Source organism: Tamandua tetradactyla, chromosome 5, assembly GCF_023851605.1.
Source record: "Tamandua tetradactyla isolate mTamTet1 chromosome 5, mTamTet1.pri, whole genome shotgun sequence".
NCBI classification, from domain to species: Eukaryota; Metazoa; Chordata; class Mammalia; order Pilosa; family Myrmecophagidae; genus Tamandua; species Tamandua tetradactyla.
The window spans coordinates 8,279,673-8,300,120 of NC_135331.1; the positions used below are offsets into that span (position 1 = coordinate 8,279,673).

At 38.6% G+C, this 20,448-nt stretch overlaps 1 protein-coding gene across 5 annotated transcripts in view; it reads right to left on the minus strand.

Annotated features, from left to right (window-relative positions):
* DNAH10 (dynein axonemal heavy chain 10) overlaps positions 1 to 20,448 on the minus strand; it is a 194,076-nt gene that overhangs the window by 147,597 nt on the left and 26,031 nt on the right. For all 5 annotated transcript variants that reach the window (XM_077159595.1, XM_077159598.1, XM_077159596.1 and 2 more), the window contains exons 9-16: positions 18,732 to 18,922; positions 17,567 to 17,765; positions 14,412 to 14,606; positions 10,022 to 10,192; positions 7,822 to 7,998; positions 6,769 to 6,894; positions 5,734 to 5,906; positions 5,164 to 5,315 (exon numbers count right to left, since the gene is read on the minus strand). In XM_077159595.1, coding sequence (XP_077015710.1) covers positions 5,164 to 5,315; positions 5,734 to 5,906; positions 6,769 to 6,894; positions 7,822 to 7,998; positions 10,022 to 10,192; positions 14,412 to 14,606; positions 17,567 to 17,765; positions 18,732 to 18,922 — 1,384 coding nt within the window. The remainder of the gene's footprint in view (positions 1 to 5,163; positions 5,316 to 5,733; positions 5,907 to 6,768; positions 6,895 to 7,821; positions 7,999 to 10,021; positions 10,193 to 14,411; positions 14,607 to 17,566; positions 17,766 to 18,731; positions 18,923 to 20,448) is intronic.

A 20,448-nucleotide genomic window follows, 5' to 3' on the forward strand; every position in this document is an offset into this window, starting at 1 on the left:
ACTTGGAAACTAAAGAACATACTTCTAAATACCTTACAGAACAAAGAGGAAATCTAAATGGGAATTCTGAAGACACATTTAACTGAATAAAAATGAAAATATATCAAAATCCGTGAGACAAAGCTAAAACAGTGCTTAGAGAGAAATTCATAGCACTAAAAACATAAGAAAAATAAAATTCAATAATCTAAGCCCCCATCTCAAGAATCAAGAAAAAAGAGCAAAATAAACCCAAAGCAAGCAGAAGGAATGAAATAATAAAAATAAGAACAGAAATCAATGAAATTGATCATAGAAAACAATAGAAAAAAATGAGTGAAACAAAGTTGGATCTTTAACAAGACCAACAAAATTCACAAACCCCTAATAAAACTGAGGAGGTATAAAGAGAGAAGACAGAAATCATCAATATCGCTACATATACCCCAGACATCTAAAGGATAATAAGGAATACTAAAACAATTCTACAGACATAGACTTTACAACCTAAACAAAATGAATCACTTCTTCAAACACCACCAACTACCATAACTTACCCAATATTAAACAAGTAATGTAAATAGCCCTATAACTACTGAGTGAATTAAATCCATAATTTTAAACCACCCTCCAAAGTTTCCAAGCTCACATGATTTCACAGGAGAATTCCATGAAACAGTTAAAGAAAAACTAACAACTCAACACAATCTCTTACAGAAATGAAAAGAAAAAAGAACCCTTCCCAATTAGTATTATCCTGATAACAACACCAGAAAAGGAGTACAAAGAAGACTACAGACTAAATATACCCTGCAAAACTGCTTAACATAATATCACTAAATTGAATTCAGCAATATACAAAAAGAATTGCACACCATGACCAAGTGAACTTTATCCCAGGGATGCAAACTTTGTTTAATATTCAAGATCTTATCAATAATTTATCATACTAACAAATTAAAGAAGAAAATTAGATGATCATATCAATCAAGGAAGAAAAACCATTTATAAAAACTCAACACCCATTCATGACAAAAAAGAAAACTCAGAAAAATAGAAACACGGGGGAGGTTCCTCAAAATGATAAAGCACGTACACAAAAGAACCACACTTACTGGTGAAACACTGAATGTTTTTGCCATTCTTACCAATAGAAGGTCTAGCCAGTGCAATAAGTTAAGAAAAGGCATACAGATCAAAAAGGAAGAAAGAAAACTATCCCTATTTGCAGATGGTAAGACTGTCTAAGCAGAAAATCCCAAGGAATATAAGAAAATCCTAAAACTAATAAATGAGTTCAGCAAGGCTGCAGGATAAAAAAAATAAGCATATGGAAATCAAACATATTTCTATACACTAGCAATAAACACATGGACACTGATATTAAAAACACAATACCATTTACAATCACTTGAAGAAATGTAGATACATAGGTATAAATCCAACAAAACATGTACACAACTTGTAGGCTTAAAACTATACAATGTCAAAGAAATAAATCAAAGAAGATTTAAATAAATGGAAAGGCACATCTTACTCATAGATTGGAAGACTCAACAGAATACAGATGTCAATTCTCCCCAAATTGATAAACACATTTGACACAATTTCCATCAAATTCCCCAGCAAGATTTTCTTTGTAGATCTAGGCAAGATTTTTCTGAAATTTACATGGAAATACAAAGGAACTCATATAATTTTTTAAAAAAGAAAGCGGTAGGTATAAGTCTACCCCATTTCTATACTATAGCTATAGTAACAGAGACTATGTGGTATTGATAAATGGATAGACACACAGAATGGAACAAAATACAGAATCCAGAAACAGACCCACTCAAATATGGTCCAATGATTTTTTACAAAGGTGCAAAGCAATTCAACTGAAGAAAAACAGCCTTTTTAACAAATGGTGCTGGAGCAAATGGATAGCCATAGGTAAAGATAAATAAATAAATAACCTCAATTTAAGTCTCACCTCATAAAAATAACTCAAAATGATCTCAGACTTAAATACAAACAATAAAACTGACTTTTTTTAGAAAAAAAAAACACTGGAGAAAATCTTCAGGATCTAGGGCTAAGCGGTAGAACTCTCATACTTAACACCAAAAATATGACCTATAATTCTTTCCAAGCTAGATAAGGATAGGGTGGGTGGGACACTGGACTTATATTCGACCTAAAAGGGCCTTCAGTCAAGACTTGCTTGTGAAGATGGTGGCATAGTGATTATTAATTTGTCTCTCACACAAACTTAATTCCCTCTTGCCTGGGGCAGTACTGGAGCCTGAGAGTGTGTCCAGTTCTATCTAATAAGGTATTTAAGGAGTAAAAAGAAAACAAAAGCCACTTCAGAACGGGACTCTGGCTCCTTGGGTTTGTCAATCAAGAGCTTAAGTTTCTACGTGGCTTGGTATACCTCCAGGCTCTGTGTGCCCCCTTTTCTTGGGGTCCAGCCCTTTTCAGTATTTTGTGCTGTCCAACTAAAAAAATTCTCTTTTAGTTTTTTGTTTTGTGTTGCTTTTCTATTAGGCCTGCCCCCCTCTCTGCTGGGGACAGAACCTCCTAGTTCCCTTAATGCTTATTCCAGGTTTATCTGAACTGGGGGCCCATTTTCAGTAGTCAGAATTTGTTAATTAACTGTAATTGGAGCTTGGAAATTCAGCCCCAGGGACTGGAAAATTGAAGCAATCAAAACCATCTTATTATCTACCCTCTGTCTCAACCATGCCCCCAGCAGGGAGAGTTTGCTGAAATTACAAGCACCACATCACTTTACACAGGTGGGAAGTCATGGACAGACAAGCACCACATGCTGGGCAGGAAAAAATCCATTTACAATTGCAACCAAAAGAATAAACTATTTAGGAATAAATTTAACTATGGATATAAAAGACTTATACACAGAAAACTCTAAGAAATTGCTATAGGAAATCATGAAAGACCTAAATAAATGGAAGGGTATACCATGTTCATGAATCAGAGGACTAAATACAGTTAAGATGTCAATTCTACCCAAACTGATTTATAGATTCAATGCAATACTGATTCAAATCCCAACAACTTACTTTGAAGAAATAGAAAAACCAATAACCAGATTTTTTGGAAGGTCAGGGTATCCCCAAATAGCTAAAAATAATCTTGAGAAAGAAAAATGAAGTGGGAGGTCTCACACTACCTGACTTTAAAGCATATTACAAAGCTACAGTGATCAAAACAGCATGGTACTGGCATAAAGACAGATATACGGACCAATGGAATCAATTTGAGTGTTCAGAAATAAACCCTCTCATCTAAGAACAACTGCTCTTTGATAAGGCAGTCAAGCCAACCCACTGGGAACAGAGCAGCCTTGCCAATAAATGGTGTTTGGAGAACTGGATATCCATATGAAAGAAGATCCATATCTCACGCCCTGTACAAAAATTAACTAAAAATAGATTAAAGACCTAGACATTATAGGCAAGAACATAAAACATTTAGTGGAAAATGTAGGGACATAGCTTATAAATCTTGTAACAGGAGGCAGTTTCCTAGACCTTGCACCCAAAGCACGATCATTGAAAAAAGAAATAGATAAATGGGATCTCTTCAAAATTAAATACTTTTGAGCATCAAAGAGATTTGTCAGGAAAGTAAAAAGGCAGCCTACGCAATGGGAGACAATATTTGGAAACCACGTATCAGATAAGGGTTTAGTATCCAGAATATATAAAGAAATTCTTCAACTCAATTTAAAAATGGGCAAAATACATGAGCAGACACTTCTCAGAAGAGGAAATACAAATGATACTAGAAAACAAATGATGTTAGAAAATAGACAAAAGATATTCCACAGAAGAGGATTTACAGACGGCAAATAAGCGTGAAAAGATGTTCAACATCATTAGCCATTAGGGAAATGCAAATTAAAATTACAATAAGATGTTATAATACATTGGTCAGAATGGCTAAAATTAAAAAATAGTGACAACACCAAACACTGTCGAGGATGTGAAAAAACCGTATCACTCATACACTGCTGGTGGGAATGAAAAATGGTTCAGCCACTCTGGAAAACAGTTTGTCATTTGTTTAAAATAAAACAAAACATATAACTACTTTATGACCCAACAACTAACTACATGCCTGGACATTTAGCCCAGAGAAATGAAAATTTATGTATACAATAAAACCTATACACAAATGTTCATAGCAGCTTTATCTATAATAGCCAAACTGGAAACAATCCTGATACTTTTTAATGTGTGAATCATTAAACAAACTGTAGTACATCTATACTAGGAATACTACTCAGCAATAAAAAGGAACAAAATATTAATTTAGACAACAATCTGGATGAATCTCCAGAGAATTATGCTGAATGAAAAAAGCCAATTCAAAAATACAGGCTGTACTATCCCATTTATGCAACACTCTTGAAAATGATAAAATGATAGAAATGGAGAACAGATTAGTCACTGCCAAGGATTAAGGAAAGGGTGGAAATGGGAGGGAAGTAAGTATAGCTATAACAGGGCAGCATGGAGGTGGGCCACGGTGGCTCAGTAGGCAGAGTCCTTGCCTGCCGTGGTGGAGACCCAGGTTCAATCCCCAGTGCCTGCCCATGCGAAAAAAAAAAAAAAAAGGCAACATAAGGAATCCTTGTGGTGATGGAATGTTCTGGATCTTGATTCTGTCAATGTCATCATCCTGGTTGCGATATGAAACGAGAGTTTTGCAAGAAGTCATCACTCGGTTAACTGGGCAAAGAATCTCTCTGATTCAATTCCTACAACCACATGTTAATCTATAATTATCTGGAAATTTTTTTTTTTTTTTTTGGTGCATGGTCTGGGAATTGAACCTGGGTCTCCTGCATGAAAGGCGAGCATTCTACCATTGAACCACCCATGCACACTGGAAATTTTATCTTTAATTTTAAGTGTCAAGGTCACCTTACTTTCGGAGGAGAAAGCTTTGGGTCAGCAGAATACAAAAACGGCATTACATCATTACATCTTCAACCCAACAAAAGCATTAAGATTAATTCTAAGTTCTGCAAAGTGTACTTTATTAACCCTCAAAATTACATGTTAATTTTACCTATAGACATACAAATTTTATTATTTAACCAAAATAATCTAAAAGAATTATTTTTGTATCCTGGTATCTAAACAGTAATAAATACATGAATTACGTTACCTAGTGAGTTCCAGTTTAATCTCTTATACCCAGATCTGAACACTCTTACTAACTCCTGAGAATGATCCTCGAGAAGAACAGATTCTGCCTCATTTAGTGTTCCTACAAGCATGTGACAATGATCCAACATGTGCTGTATGGCTTCCGTGTACCTGTACATTACAGGAAAGTAATTTACAAGAGGGGCAGACAATTAAATTCATAAAATGCTTAATAATCTTACAGATGGGTTACAAAACATCATTAGCCATCTAAAACTTTGATCAAGAGAGCTGCAGAAATTTAAAAAAAAATGCTGCTCTTCACAGTTTTTTTCATTTAAAAATGTTATTGATATTAATATATGTTGGCTGTACTATTGCCATTTTAATGAGGTAATAAACAATTTTTAAACATTTCTAAGATTCAATTTCTGATACAGTAAATATCAACAGTTATAAAACTAAAACTAAAGTTTGGGCAGTAGGGGGGAGGGTGGGGTGGGAATCCTCAGTAAATTTTAGGAGTATTAAGGGGCCCAAAAAAAACATCAAAACATTTACTGCTGATTTAGCAGAATAATATTTTTACCTAAGAAATTTGTCTTCCTGTAGTGCAACATTTCTTGCTAATTCAGGGACGGTGAACCCCAACTGTTCCAAGTACTTTGCCTCATTAATAATCTCTCTAAGAGCAGGTGAAAAATTGATTGCAAAAATAGTTCCCTTGTCAGTGGTCGCTGTTTCATCAGCAATGGCAGATGACTGTGAAAAAGACATTTCATGAGGATGGGAAATCAGTGCAAGAAGATATCAGAGTAACACAAATCAAGCTAAAATGAATTTGAAAAGATAAACACTGGCCCCTTAACAGACCACAGAACTGGCAACCCATGCCAGGGCCAGCCAGAATACATGCTTTGTTTGGAGAACAGAGTTTGTAAAGAATTTAACATAGTCACCAACATTTAAAGATTGGGCAGTTTCACCTAGAAATCCCAAATTCTTCTCTCTCAAAATTTGAAAATCTGATGACACGTGACAATACACTGAAGTTGAGAAGCAGCAGCCCCTTTTAATAGGCTATAAGCAGCCCAATTCTCAAAAGTGCCACCTGGTCTTCACTCATGTTGGTACCTGCTTCAGAATTTCAGACACCAAAGACCTAAAACTGCCAGGCCCAGGTCTTACCTAACAACTAATATTTGTTTACCGGGCACTTACTATGTGCCAGGCTCAGAGCTTAATAGAAGGATGAATCATGAGAAATGGCACATTTTTTGTAAAAAGTCAAAAGTGGCCAAGTGTCAGGTATTTGGTATGTGGTTCTACTGATTGTTAACGTGCTTATGTCATTTGGCCCAACTCATTTTTATAAATGGGGAAACAGGCTGAGGGTTACACCACTGGCCCAAAGAGTAAGTAAGCAGCTGTGCTGGGTCCCAGCCTGTGTTCCTAAATGTGATGTTGTGCTGACTCTAATCTCTTTCCTTTCTGCCTCTGCTCTTCTCCATAGGCAGCCCTACCCTTTCATATCTTTGATTTGGAAAATATCTATAAGCATCGTGAACGAGAGTCAATGAAAGACAGATACCATCTCTGGGGACCAGAGTTCAGAAGTAGGCACCTTAGTAAGGAGACTCTTCTTCATTAGGTTTGGAAGGATTTGTTCTGTTGTCTCTTTCCATTGCTCATACTTTCTATCTTCATATTCCTTCATTCTCCTACCCACTTCCAAGTACTTTTGTTTTACCTATCAAAAATTCAAGCAATTGTTATTTTGTCCTGGAAAACAACATTTTCCCATTCTCTTTAAAGAATCTGCTCTTTTCTTTTTTTGGGGGGGGGGGGGGGGTACATGGTCCAGGAATCAAACCTGAGTCTCCTGCATGGAAGATAAGCATTCTAACCACTGAACTACCCATGCACCCTGGTGGACCTTTTGAAATGGTCTGACTTGAAGTTTAGGCTAGATAGCAGGGATCAGCAAAGCATAGTCCATGGGTTGCATTTGGTGTGGCCCATGAACTGAGAATGGTTTTTATGTTTTTAAATAATTTTAAAACATCAAAAGAACAGTAATACTTTATGACACATGAAAACCAAATGTTAGCATCCATAAATACAGTGTTGTTGGCACACAGCCATGTCCATTCATTGCCATATTATCTGTGGCTTCATTCTTACTATAATGGCAGGGTAGAGAAGTTGCTTTATGACCCAGAAAGCCTAAAATATAAATGATCTGGACCTTTATAGAAAAAACTTTGCTGACCCCTTGCTATACAGCACACAAAAATCCATGGGGTGAGGAAGGAGGTATTTATTATCAAAAAGGTGGCTGTCCTCCTCCCAAGAAGGTGACGATGAAGAAGTATAGGGAGAAGCCACGTAAACTTCCAGGTGGAAGATGATATGTATTAAGACACCAATGACAAAGAACATAAAAGGTACTTTCAAATATGAGCTCTAAACCAAGGATTACAGAAGAGGCTCTCTAAATCACAGATCTAGATCTGAAATTGAGCGGCTTCTGACACAGCCAACTCTACATAGTCCACTCCGAAGTAAGCAGCCACCTAGACTTAATGATTCTCCTGGGAAGTCTCAGAGAGGCCTACCCTGTCCAGAATTAAAACGTGAGATAAATAAGGGAGCAGTTTCAGCAAAAGAGACATACTTCCCTTCCTCGATCACTGTCCAGTATCTCCTCCACTTCCTGAAATCTGAGGATGGTTTGCTTAATCCGGTAGAACAAAGAGCGTTCCCAATATATTGCACCTGCAACTGGAGGGTGATTCTTATACAGGGGCGGAGTGTCAAGGTTCTGAACAAAGATTTTATTAACTATGTCAACCTGAAAAGCAACCAGACATATTCTGTAAGTGACAAACATCACTGTGTTATCCAAGAAAGATTTCATTTGAGATGTGTATCCTTGAAGAAATGAAAACTGGAATGTTAAGAAATGCTGATATAAAATAGTGTTTTCTACTTATCATATACTCCATTTTCTTACTCTCCAGTAATTTTGTCTTTTGTTTAAAACGTGCAATGCTCCAAATGGCCTTTTAAGGCCAAGCACACTGTGTATGTTTGTTTCACTGAATTACTAGAAATCCTAAAATCTTTTCTAGATATGATCAATGGTTGGACCTACATTTCTGCACCCTCATCTGGGCAACCAGGTGTGCCAGTTTGAGAGGATTTATGTACCCTAGAAAAGTCATGTCTTAATCATAATCAGTTGTGTGGGAGCAACCATTTCTTCTAATCCCTGTTCAGTACTACAGGTCAGAAACTTGATTAGTTTATCTCCACAGAGATGTGTCTCAATCAAGTGTAGGTGTCAAAACTTGATTAGATTCATTTCCCAGTGTCTGCCCATGTTAAAAAAAAAAAAACCTTGATAAGAAAAAAATTTTTTAAAAATATAACAAAAAAACTTGATTAGATGGAGAAGTGTCTCCACCCATTCTACGTGGACTGATTAGTTTACTGGAATCCTATAAAAGAGGAGACATTTTAGAGAGAGTTCCCTTTTGAGAACAGGAGAGAGCCGCAGAACCACAACAGAAGGAGGAGAGAACCAGAGCCCACCCCCAGCGACTTTTGGAGATGAAGAAGGAAAACGCCTCCCGGGGAGCTTCATGAAGCAAGAGGCCTGGAGAGACAGCTAGCACTCACCACCATGTTCGTCATGTGCCCCCCTAGCTGAGAGAGAAATGCAGAACATCATCGGCCTTCTTGAACCAAAGTATCTTTCCCTGGATGCCTTAGATTGGACATTACTATAGACTTGTTTTAATTGGGACAATTTCAAAGCCTTAGAACCGTAAACTAGCAACTTATTAAATTCCCCTTTTTACAGCCATTCCAGTTCTGGTATATCATATTCTGGCAGCTAGCAAACTGGAACACTTGGTGTGGCAGGCAAAATAAGGGACCCCAAAGATGTTCACATACTAACCCCCAGAACCTGTCAATATGATATGTTACCTGACAAAAGGGAATGAGGGTGGTGGTTGGAAGTAAGGTTGATAAACAGCTAACCTTAAAACAGAGTTAGTGAAATCCAAGATTTCTTACAAAATAGGAGGCAGAAGAGAAGATCAGATGGCATGTTCTGAGAAAGACTCCACCAGCCATTGCTGGCTTTGAAGATGGAGGAGGGGGTTATGAGCCAAGGAATGTGGGTAGCCTCTAGAAGATAGAAAAGGCAAGGAAACCAATTCTCTCCCATAGGCCTCCAGAAAAGAATGCAGCCCTGCAGACACATTGATTTTAGACCAGTGAGACCTGTGTCAGACTTCTGACCTCCAGAATTGTAATACAATGCATTTGTGATGTTTTAAGTCACTAAATTTGTGGTCATTTGTTACAACAGCTACAGAAAAACTAATTCATTAGGAGAACACTTTAGTAGTTTATTTTACATTGTCTTAACATTGAGCTAATGGTTTCATATATACACATTTTATCTTCTGAATAAATATAAACACTTTTTTGTTTTTCCGTGTTGTGTCTATTTTCTCCTCTGTGACTAACACATTGCCTCAAATATGCAGGCACCTGTCAATGTTTCTGGGTTAATAAATAAATGCACAAATGATTAACTTCAAGTACTACTATTATTACTATATTTCTATGGGTCCTATCATAATGTTAGGAAATTAATATTGTACTTAGTAAATTATTATTGAATTTCTCCACTAAATAAACAAGCCCTCTTTGTTTTGATAGCCTGTATTATGCAACAGGCTTATTTGGGCAAATTCCAATTTCCCTGGATTTAGACAAGTAAGAGATGATAATGTGATTCAGTTCACATTTTGTCAAGTGTATTTTTATTGTATAGTAGATATTGATTTTTCAATTACCTCTTTACAATACTGAGCAAGAATATCATTAAATTTCATCATCATTTGTCGATTAATAGCCTCCCGTGAGCGAATATGCTTAAATTTCAAAAGCATGTCAAATGCTGCTTCAGCTGATCGAAGTGTCTTAAAAGATTCATCAATAAAATTTTTTGCTTCTTTCTCAATAACCTGCCAAAAAGAGAAAAAGTTCAAGAAATCAGCCCTTATGCCCATGCAATTATCCTGTCCCCGCCAAAAAAATAGACAAGAAATGAGTAAAAACCACATCAGTGGCTTGCAAATTGCTCATTAATAGAAGCTGGTGTTCAGTCAAAAAGGGAAAGCTGACTACATTTGTTTTCTTCTTTCTCTCTCCAACCAGAACAAATGACAGAAAGGAATTTTTTTAGTTTTTCACTCTCCTCAGAAAGTTAAACATAAAATTACCATATGACTCAATTATTCCATTCTCAGGTACATAGCCCAGAGAACTGAAAACTAAGACTTGAACAGATATATTTGCACACCAAAATTCCCAGGAGCATTATTCACAATAGCCAAAAAATGGAAACAATCCAAGTATCTATCAAAAGATGAATGGATTTTTAAAAAAAAGCAGTATAACCACACAATAGAAAATTATCATTCAAACGTTAGAAGGAATGGAGTTCTGCTACATGTTTCATCATGAACGAACGCTGAAAACATTATGCTAAGCAAAGACAAACACAAAAGAACAAATATTTCATGATTCCACTTAAATGAAACATCTTTAATAGGTAAGTATATTAAAACAAGAAGTAGATTAGAGGCTACTAGTGTGTAGAGGAGGGGTAAATTGCGAGTTATTGTTTAATGGACACATTTCTGTTTGGGGTGATAGAAAAGTTTTGGAGAAAGCTACTGGTGATGTTTGCACAATACTGTGAATACAATTACTGTTACTGAATTGCACACTTAAGAATGACTGAACTAACAAAAAGATAAAGAAACCAATTTTAAAATGGGCAAAAGACTTGAATGGACATTTCTCCTAAGAAGATATACAAATGGCCAAAGAACACTTGAAAAGTGCTCAACATCTTAACCATTATGGAAATGCAAATCAAAATCATGAGACATCATTTTCTGCCAGCTAGGGTAACTACTATTTAAAAAATGGAAAATAAGGTGTTGGAAAGGATGTGGAGAAATAGAAACATTTGTTCAATGTTGGTGGGAATGTAAAATGGTACAGTCTCTGGAAAAATGATTTGGAGGTTCTGAAGAAAATTAAATATAGAATTATCCTATGCCCCAACAATCCCAATTTTAGATGTATACCTGAAAGATTGAAAGCAGGGATTCAAACAGACATTTGCACATCAATGTTCACAGTGGCATTATTCACAATTGCCAAAAGATGGAAGCAACTCAAGGGACCATCAACAGATGAATGGATAAACAAAATGTTTTATATATACATACAGTGGAATATTATTCAGAATAATTATCTGAATAATATGCAATAACATGGATAAACCCTGAAGGCATCATGTTGAGTAAAATTAGCCAGACAAAAAAAAGGGAAAATATTGCATGATCTAACTTATATGAAATTAGAATATACAAATTCATAGTCAAAAACGTAGAATACAGATTACCAGGGGCTGGGAGGCTGACAGGGAAGGGGGGTTAATGTTTAATTGTTACAGAAATTGTTTGGGGTGCAGGAAAAATTTTGGTAATGGTTATGGTGGTAGATACAATATTGTGAATGTAATTAATACCACTTAATTGTATATATGAAAATGGTTAAAATGGGAAATTCTAGGTTATATATGTGTTACAATAATTTTTTTTAAAACCATGGAACTGGACACCAGAAACAATGAACCCTAATGCAAACTATGGATTACAATTAATGGTATAATTATAATAATAATGATTCATCTACTGTAACAACATACTACATGAATGCAAGTGTTAAAATAGGGAAAATTGTGTGTGTGGCGGGAGGTATATGGGAACACTATACTTTTTAAATGGTTTTTTTCATAAATGTACAATATCTCTCATTTTCAAAAAAGAGGTTGAATTAACAAATTTTATGTTATATATATTTTATCACAATAAAGGTTTTTAATACATACTGATATAGACAAGGAAAATGGAAGAGAACGTAGCTCAGGAATTTTTTGAAGGAGAATAGCTAAATTTCTGGAAGGCAGAGTTTCAATCTAATGCCTTCAATGGGGATAAAGAGAAGATTTCTCCCTATAGAAATCTCTGAGAGGTTGAGCATTTGAAGGCACCTGGTACCTAGAAGGTGGGAGGGAGGTGGGGGGCTAAATAGCAGAAGAGTTGTTGAAAATCTGCCAATAGCACATAGCTTCTCGACTCTGTCCAACCAGGTCACCATGCATCCTCTATCCCCTTTTCCACCTTATTCTGTAAAAGACTGGAGAGTTAGTTCTTTCTAGAAAGATGAAATCAGAACGGCATCAAACCACTGGAAGTTAGAAATCAATGAAGGCTGCCTTCAAATTTCTGAAGTTGTTTTCTTTTTTAACTTGAATTGTATTATTAGGCAGTAGGCCAGAACTCATGCATACAAGGACTCTAAAAAAAATAGAAGTCTTGGGTGCATGGATGGTTGAGTGGCAGAATGCCCGCCTTCCATGCAGGAGACCTGGACTGTGTATCCAAAAAAAAAAAAAATAGAAGTCTCATGAAACTTTAATTCTTAGGAAGCTATTAGAAAATGTGCTACAACACAACAAAGGAGTAAACAAGAAAAGAAGAAACCAAGAGATCTAGAAGGCAGAGGATTCATCACAGGTGAGAGACACAGGCAGTCCTAGGGCAGATCACTATGCAATGGGTTTAAAGAACCAAACCATCTAGAGGGAGCAGAACAATGGTGCCTGGGAGAAGGCTTCCAGGAGCGTTATGGCACTGATATGACTGGGCATATCTTAGTAGGTGTGGGGTAGAGATGTCAGAACAGTTGGAGAAAACTAAAATGGGCATGTAAATAACAGGGCAAATAAATGAAAACAATTATTAAACTCAGCAGTGAGCAGTATCCACATGGACATAAACACTATTAACTTAACCAAAAGTTACAAAAAAACTGTTAGATGACAGAGGAGCAGAGGAGGGTAGGAATGGGACAATCAAGCCTATATCTACTGTGAAGTCAGTGTCTAAATTTGATTAATGAGGAAAGAACTGGCATGTTCTTTAGGAAATACAGAGGTAAACACCAGAAGAAATCTAAAATTGTGAAAACGGGCGAGAACAGAGACGGAAAAAAGTTGAGCACAGGACTGCTTTTTCTTATAAGCATTTTAGCATTACTTGATTAACTGACTTGGATGAAAATTAAATTTAAAATTAAGTAACACTTAAAACAGAAGCTGAGACTAAGTTAAATACAAATAAGGAAATGTTTATACAACTGGGTAGAACCTGTCTCAGTTGTCTACATAAAAAGATGCTTTGGGGTTATAGGAGTAATTATTTAAGACATCAAATCGGGATGCCAATGACAGTACTCCCACAGTGGCTGAAAAGGTGAGTGTGATGACCTGCCCTAGCCATACTCTGAAGATGAAATCTGATTCTCAGCTATGGTCTCTCTTTGAAGGCTCAGCCTCCTCTACACCTCAGGCCACCACTTGCTATCTCATCTCCCCATACCCTGCCATTCCCCAATCCAAACTAAGCTATTCTATGGCTAGAAAAATCTTTCAAAATTATCGTTCTGATCACATCAGCCCCTTGGTCAACAACGGCTCCCTACTGCCTACTAAATTAAGCCCACTTTCCACACTGGTGCTCTAGGTCCTCTCCAATATCACCCAAACCACCATTCTAGCTTTATTTCCCTCTGCTCTACTCAATCTATACCAAACCCTGCTACTTGTTCTTGCTCAAACATGACTGTTCTTTTTGCTTTGTTGCCTCTATCCATGCTGTCCCCACACCTGAAATGCCCATTGCTTTCTCAGGTTCTACTCCGACTCCACTTGTCCAAAGTCTCCCCAATCCCAAAGATTAACTCAAATTCATTGTTTTCCATACCCCCCACCCCCTTACAAAACACAACATCTTTCTTCTCAAAAACCCTTATGGCACTTTGTGGCTCTCTTATCACACACATTCATAGATGGGTGGAATTAGAGTCTATGAAACAAACTGTATAAATGCTACTGTGTCTAGGTCAATGTGAACATCTCACTCAGGGATAAATTCACTTTTACTTCATGTGCTTCTGTACTGTTTCAGTTTTCTTTATAAATAAGCAGGTTTAACTTTCATGATTTTTTAAAAATCTAAGCATAACTAAATAACCCAACAACTTTAGCATGGGGAAACACATGGTGTCTGCTTCCAAGATCAAACTGATGAATGAGCTACTTGCCAGAACTTCAATCTTGAAGTCATCCATCACATACTTCCAGTACTGGGAGGACTTGATGTTGAAGGGGTCAAAGGTCAAGTTTTCCATGGGGTTGACCAGGCTGTCCACCCTGGTCAGAACCTCGTCGATACGCTTGGGATCCCCAGTCACTGCCTTCAGCTCTGGACCAAATATGCTGTAAAATTCTTCCATGACCTGTCCAATCAAACCAAACAAGGGGGTTGCCTTTCAGTTTTCTCATGTGCATTCTAACTGCAAATGGGTTTCATGTCTAGAATGAACTGTCCCCCACCCTCCCCTGTTCAGCCCACAGCCCTTTGGTAGTGTGCCCATCACATGTTGGGTAAGATCCAGATGCCCTAACACAGCCTTACAAGGTCTGCACATTTGGGCACCTGCCGACTTCTGCACCTCCTCCCATCTGCTCTTCCCCGACCTTTTTTACAGCTGCTCTGTGTAAGATCATTTCCTTTGAAATGCTTTCTCAACATTTCTGAGGCCCTGGAATTGTCAGAGCCCCTTCTTGAACAGCTGATTATGTCCACATCTCAACAATTCCCCATATCCAGCTCTAACATTCCAGACCACTAGGTTCCCACCCTAATCATCTCAGGGCCAGGCTCCAATAAGGACAGCCCCTAAAAGCACAAAGTCTGTAAAAAGATTCAAGTTAGCCAATCCACCAGAAAGCCCTCCCAAAAAACCCCTAGCTAAGCCCACCTTGCCTGCTGGACCTAAGCTGCCTCCTTTGGCTCGATTGCCGTAACCTACTCCCCAGGGGTAATTCCCTCTGCAGTTTTCTCTCATTTGGTGACTTTCATCAATCCAAGGGTCTTTGTGTTATGCCCCACCATCCAAAGAACCTATCATTGTACCTGATATCTTACAACCATAAATTACCCAGCCCTCATTCAGTTTCACGTTCTGTCTCAGGGCCTTTACACTTGCAGTTTGAAATGCCGTTTAACTCTTAACCTCATTAATTAACACTTTTTCATGTCCAACCCTTCCAGACCAGGCACACCCATTAATACAACCTTCCAGAGCACCCTCAACTGTTCTTTCCATGGCATCTACCCCAGCCACAGCTCTGCATTTGTGTAATTATTTGTCTACCATCTCTCTCCTCCTCCTGACTGTAAGCCCCATGCGGCCAAGGGCAACGTATGGTTTTGCCAGGGCCAGATTCATAAGTATGTGATCTGTGCAACACACGGGGCCCCATGCTCAGAGGGCCCTTGTGCTTGGCAAAGGCTTTGCTAGCACCTTCTTGAACGTCTTAATAATTTTGTCTTTAAACTTGTGATTTGTAAAGGAAGTCTGATGGGACAATGGAACATGCATGTAAGCAAAGAAGATACACACACTATTCGTGTCTGTCATTCCTTGACACCCCATTCGTATGCGTACAGCACTTCAGTGGACCCATGATGTATAGGAGTTCAGCAAAACTCAAAGCAGGCCTAGGTAAGCATGCTGCACCTACAACTTGAGTAAGCAGGGACAAGACAGCCTGAAGAGGCTAAGCTCTCTGTTCAAACCAGACCTTGCTTCAAACACAGAAAGAAGGCAAGGGTGTTCCAAGAAGTAAAAATGACCAAGTAATCCCATCACAACCTTTCTTATTCATGTTACTTCCCTATATTAGTCCCAAACACTGACACTGAAAATGATGACATAGAAGGAAAGAGAAAGATAGAACAACTTGGAGTTCCTTTACTTTCAGTCCCTCCTTAATAGTAAACTGAAGATAAAGAATGCTGAAAGAATATGCATGTAGCAAGAAGTGAAGTAAAAACAGCTGAGTTAGTTTTGTGTCATGTTTCTACCATTTTGGCAAAAGCAAAATACCAATGCATCACAAGCTATGAAAAAGTAATTGTGTAACTTCAGTGATTCCACACACAAGTTAAATACTCTTATATTTATATGTTAAATACAAAGATGAATGGTAAAACTCATGCTAATAATTTAAAAGTTCAATTTACCTTTACCTTCTTTTCTTTACTTGACTACAGTGCAGCAAACAGCAAACACCATGACAAAGCAGGAGACCACAGAAGGAAGGAAAAAGCTTTATCTTTTAGTTCTTTCAATGGCATGTGGTTGTTGCTTTTCCTGCCTTTTGAACCTGGGTCCTGACACTTTCATTTTGCACCAGCAATAGTGTAGCAGGCCCCAGCTTATGTCACCATTGTTTCCCCAATGGCAAGCACAAGGGCCTGGTACATTGTAAGTTGTAGATAAATGTTTAGAATGAATGGATGGATGGACCTTCAGGAGACAAGGACTGTGGCTAATTCATCCAATCAGTCACTAAGCCCCAAGAGTTTAAGGATTAGAGAGAAATGTGGGAGGCATTGGCAGATGGTAGTAGTTGAAGCAATGGACAAGAATGATATAGTCTAAGAAGAATGAAGAGACAAGAAGGTCTCGGATGGGCCCTGGATTGAGGGTCCTCTGACCCTGTCTGCCATAGGCCTCTCCAGGGATAACTTCAACTGGTTAATGGTAAATTACCTATATATCAGTACAGGGGAGTATTATTCAGCCATAAAAATGAATGAAGTTCTGATACATGCTACAACATGGTTGAATCCTGAAAACATTATGCTAAGTGAACAAAGCTAGGTACAAAAGGCCAGTCCTTTAATGGAAACATAGAAGTGGAGGATTTTGCAAAAGAAACAGAACAGTGGTTGGAGACATAAAAGGAAAACCAAAGAGCTAGAGTGGCAGGGGAGAGGGAGGTATCACGGAAGAAAAGGAAAAGTTACAAAAGGTATGATCTGATATGTTCGGGCATATTCTACTATATTCCATAAATCCATCTTTCAAGTACTTCTTCCTGTTGTATTACTGGACTACAATGAAAATCATAGCTGTCTTTTTTTTGGAAATATAGGGCAAGTGGTCGACTGGTTATAATCTCAGAGAGCTGAACTTAGTTAGCTCTTGGGTTCTTATTCTACCCCAGGTCTTGGGACCTGAGAGACCCCAGTATCTGTGACATCAGCATCTGCCTAAAAAGGAGAGATCTAGCCTCAAAAAGCCCAGAAGCTCTGCATGGGGAGCTTTGGACTCCAAGCTCCTCAGCACACTGAGCCCTGCAGCAGCACTGACCTGCAAACTACCCTCACTGCAGAATGTCCTACCTGCAGAATGTCGTAGAGGTCCTGGCATATGGATGCCATGTAGTCCGTCCTCTCGAACAGACGCTTTCGATCAAACTCCCATCGAGCTTCTCTGCCCGAAGCCTCGATCTTGGCCCGGATGTCAAAATAGGCCTTTTTCCACAGCAATAGGGTGTTCTTGGCCTCCAGGGTCTTGTGCTGCGCGCTCGCACGGTTTTCTCTGTGGAGGAAAAGGGCAGTGATGGTGGCTCCCAGCATAGCCCCCCAGGCTGCAGGATTTCCCCAGGACAGCTTTGAGCACTGAGTTGAGGCCCACTGATGAAGGGCAGCTGCTCTACCACGGCTTGCAAAGATGGGGGGAGCCGCGGCCCAGTTACTCCGAACTGTCCCTGCCTCCAACCCTGCCCCTGGTGGGCCCCACATCAAAGCATAGGTTTTCTGTTCGAGTTGAAAGGGGCATCCTCAGTGGCCTTGGGCCTCAGGTAGAGAGTCAACAGTGGTGACTACAACACTGGAAAAAATTAATGCTAAGAGTTGGGATTTATTTCACACACACATACACACACACACACACACACACACACATATACACGTGTTTTTTTTTTAATAAAGTAAAAACAAGATCTGTCTCCTACAACATCTACTCCTCCAAGGCTATTCCAGCCAAGGGAGCCAGAGGTCCAGGATTGAGGAACTTCTGACCCTCTGCCTTCAATCTCTCCAGGAGGACCAGGAAAGTAGGTCCTGGTTAAAATAAAATGACTATATATACAAAGACAGAATATCATTCAGCCATAACAAGGAATGAAGCACTGACACGTGCTACAGCATGAGCCAACCTCAAAAACATAAGGCTAAGTGAAAAAAACCAGATACAAAAATCACATATTGTGTGGTCCCTTTTATATGAAATGTCCAGAATAGGCAGGTCCATAGAGAAAGCAGATGAGTGGCTGCCAGGGGCTAGGAGACTGTGGGCAGGTTGTGAAGGCAGTAGATAAAAGGCATGAGGTTTCTTCTGGGGGTGATGAAATGTTCTAAAGCTGATTGTGGTGACAGGCACTCTGTGAATGCACTAAACTTCATTGACCTGTACACTTTAAATGGGTGCATTGTATGGTATGAGTTGTTCCTCACTGAAGCTGTTTAAGATCTTGAAAAACAAGTAAACACTGTTGCTTCTTACTTGAACAAAGTCCGCAGATTCACCACTCTGCAGACCCTTTCGGCAATCTCCCAGGCAATGCGCTCCATGAGTGGGATCATCCTCTCATCCTTGTTGTAGTGCCTGGAAATGATCCACACCATCCGCAGGGCGCTCATCATGCAGGGGATGGTGTCCAGGACCACATGGAACCCAGAGCCATGGGTGATGTTCTGGTTCGAGGGACGCAACCGAAGGGAAAGAGAGCAATGAAAGTAACCCTGGCCTTATCAAAATCTGAATAAAACAATAAATGGGCATGGAGTTTCATGCTTCTTTTTTTGTGTGTATGGTTGTGTTCCAATAAAACTTTATTTATGGACATTGAAATCTGAATATGTCATGAAGTACTGTCTTTTTGTTTGTTTGTTTTTTAAGTCGTGACAGGTAAAGACGTAATTTTTTTTTTTTTTTTTGCATGGGCAGGCACTGGGAATCGAAACTGGGTCTCTGGTGTGGCAAGTAAGAACTCTGCCTGCTGAGCCACCGTGGCCTACCCAGTTTCACGCTTCTTAATTCTAGAAAACATGTGCTTATTATAGGGGAAAGTGTTGAATAAACAAAAGATGTTTGAAATAGGTTTGTACATACTGACATGGAAAGACAGACAAGATTTACAATTAAGATAAATAGAAGGGCAAATAATGAGGAGTGGGTAAATATATATATATAAATGAGTATATATAAAGTACATATATCATATAAGGCAGATTGCACTTCCCAAAGTTGGCCACAACATCATCTCAATCCTACCCCACACACTTTTCTGCATTGCAATCTTGCCACTCTTCGAGAAGTGGAGCCATCTTCTCTACCCCTTTGAATCTGTGACTGCTTTAGTTGGTAAAATATGCCAGTTACAGCTCCTAATACCTGCACCTTGGAAGCCAGCCACCATGTAAGAAGTGTAACCTCCCAAATCTCCTGAAATCCAGGCCAGGAGACAGCCAAGTCACATGGAGAGGGCCTGGGGTGGGGGAGGTGAGACAGGTGGAGAGAGACCTCCATTTCTTTTCCCTGTGCAATGGAACCAGGAGACCAAGGAACAAGGAGGTGTCAGACATGCAGATGCCAAAGCCATTTTTGAAGAGGCTTCTCCAGCCCAATGCTGTTGTCATACGGGGCTGAGATGAACCACCTGGCTAAGCTCTTCTCAAACTCCTGACCCACTAAATGAGGAGATAAATAAATAAAACGGCTATCATTAAGAAAATGAAAAGACAACCCATAGACTGGGATACTGCGAATCATATAGCTAATAAGGAAATTGTACACAGAATATAAATATTTTCGATTCTTATAAATCAATAATTCAAGGATAAATTAAAAATGACAAAAGATCCAAATAGACATTTTACCAAGGAAGATACACAAATTGCCAATAAGCACATGAAAAAGTACTCAACATTATTAGTCAAATGCAAATTAAAACTACAAGGAGAAAAAAAATGAGATACCACTGCACATCCCCAAGAATGTCTATCATCAAAAAGACATAAAATATTAACAATAGGGAAATGGAAGGGTGGCGGTTACAGGAACTCTGTACTTTCTGCAGATTTTTCTGAAACTACAGCTGCTCTAGTAAAAACATTTTTTAGAACAGACAATAACAAGTGTTGACGAGAATGTGAACACACAGTTTCATTCCCCAAGCAAAGGAAAGTTCTGGGATACACCTAGGATGGCAAAAAAAACA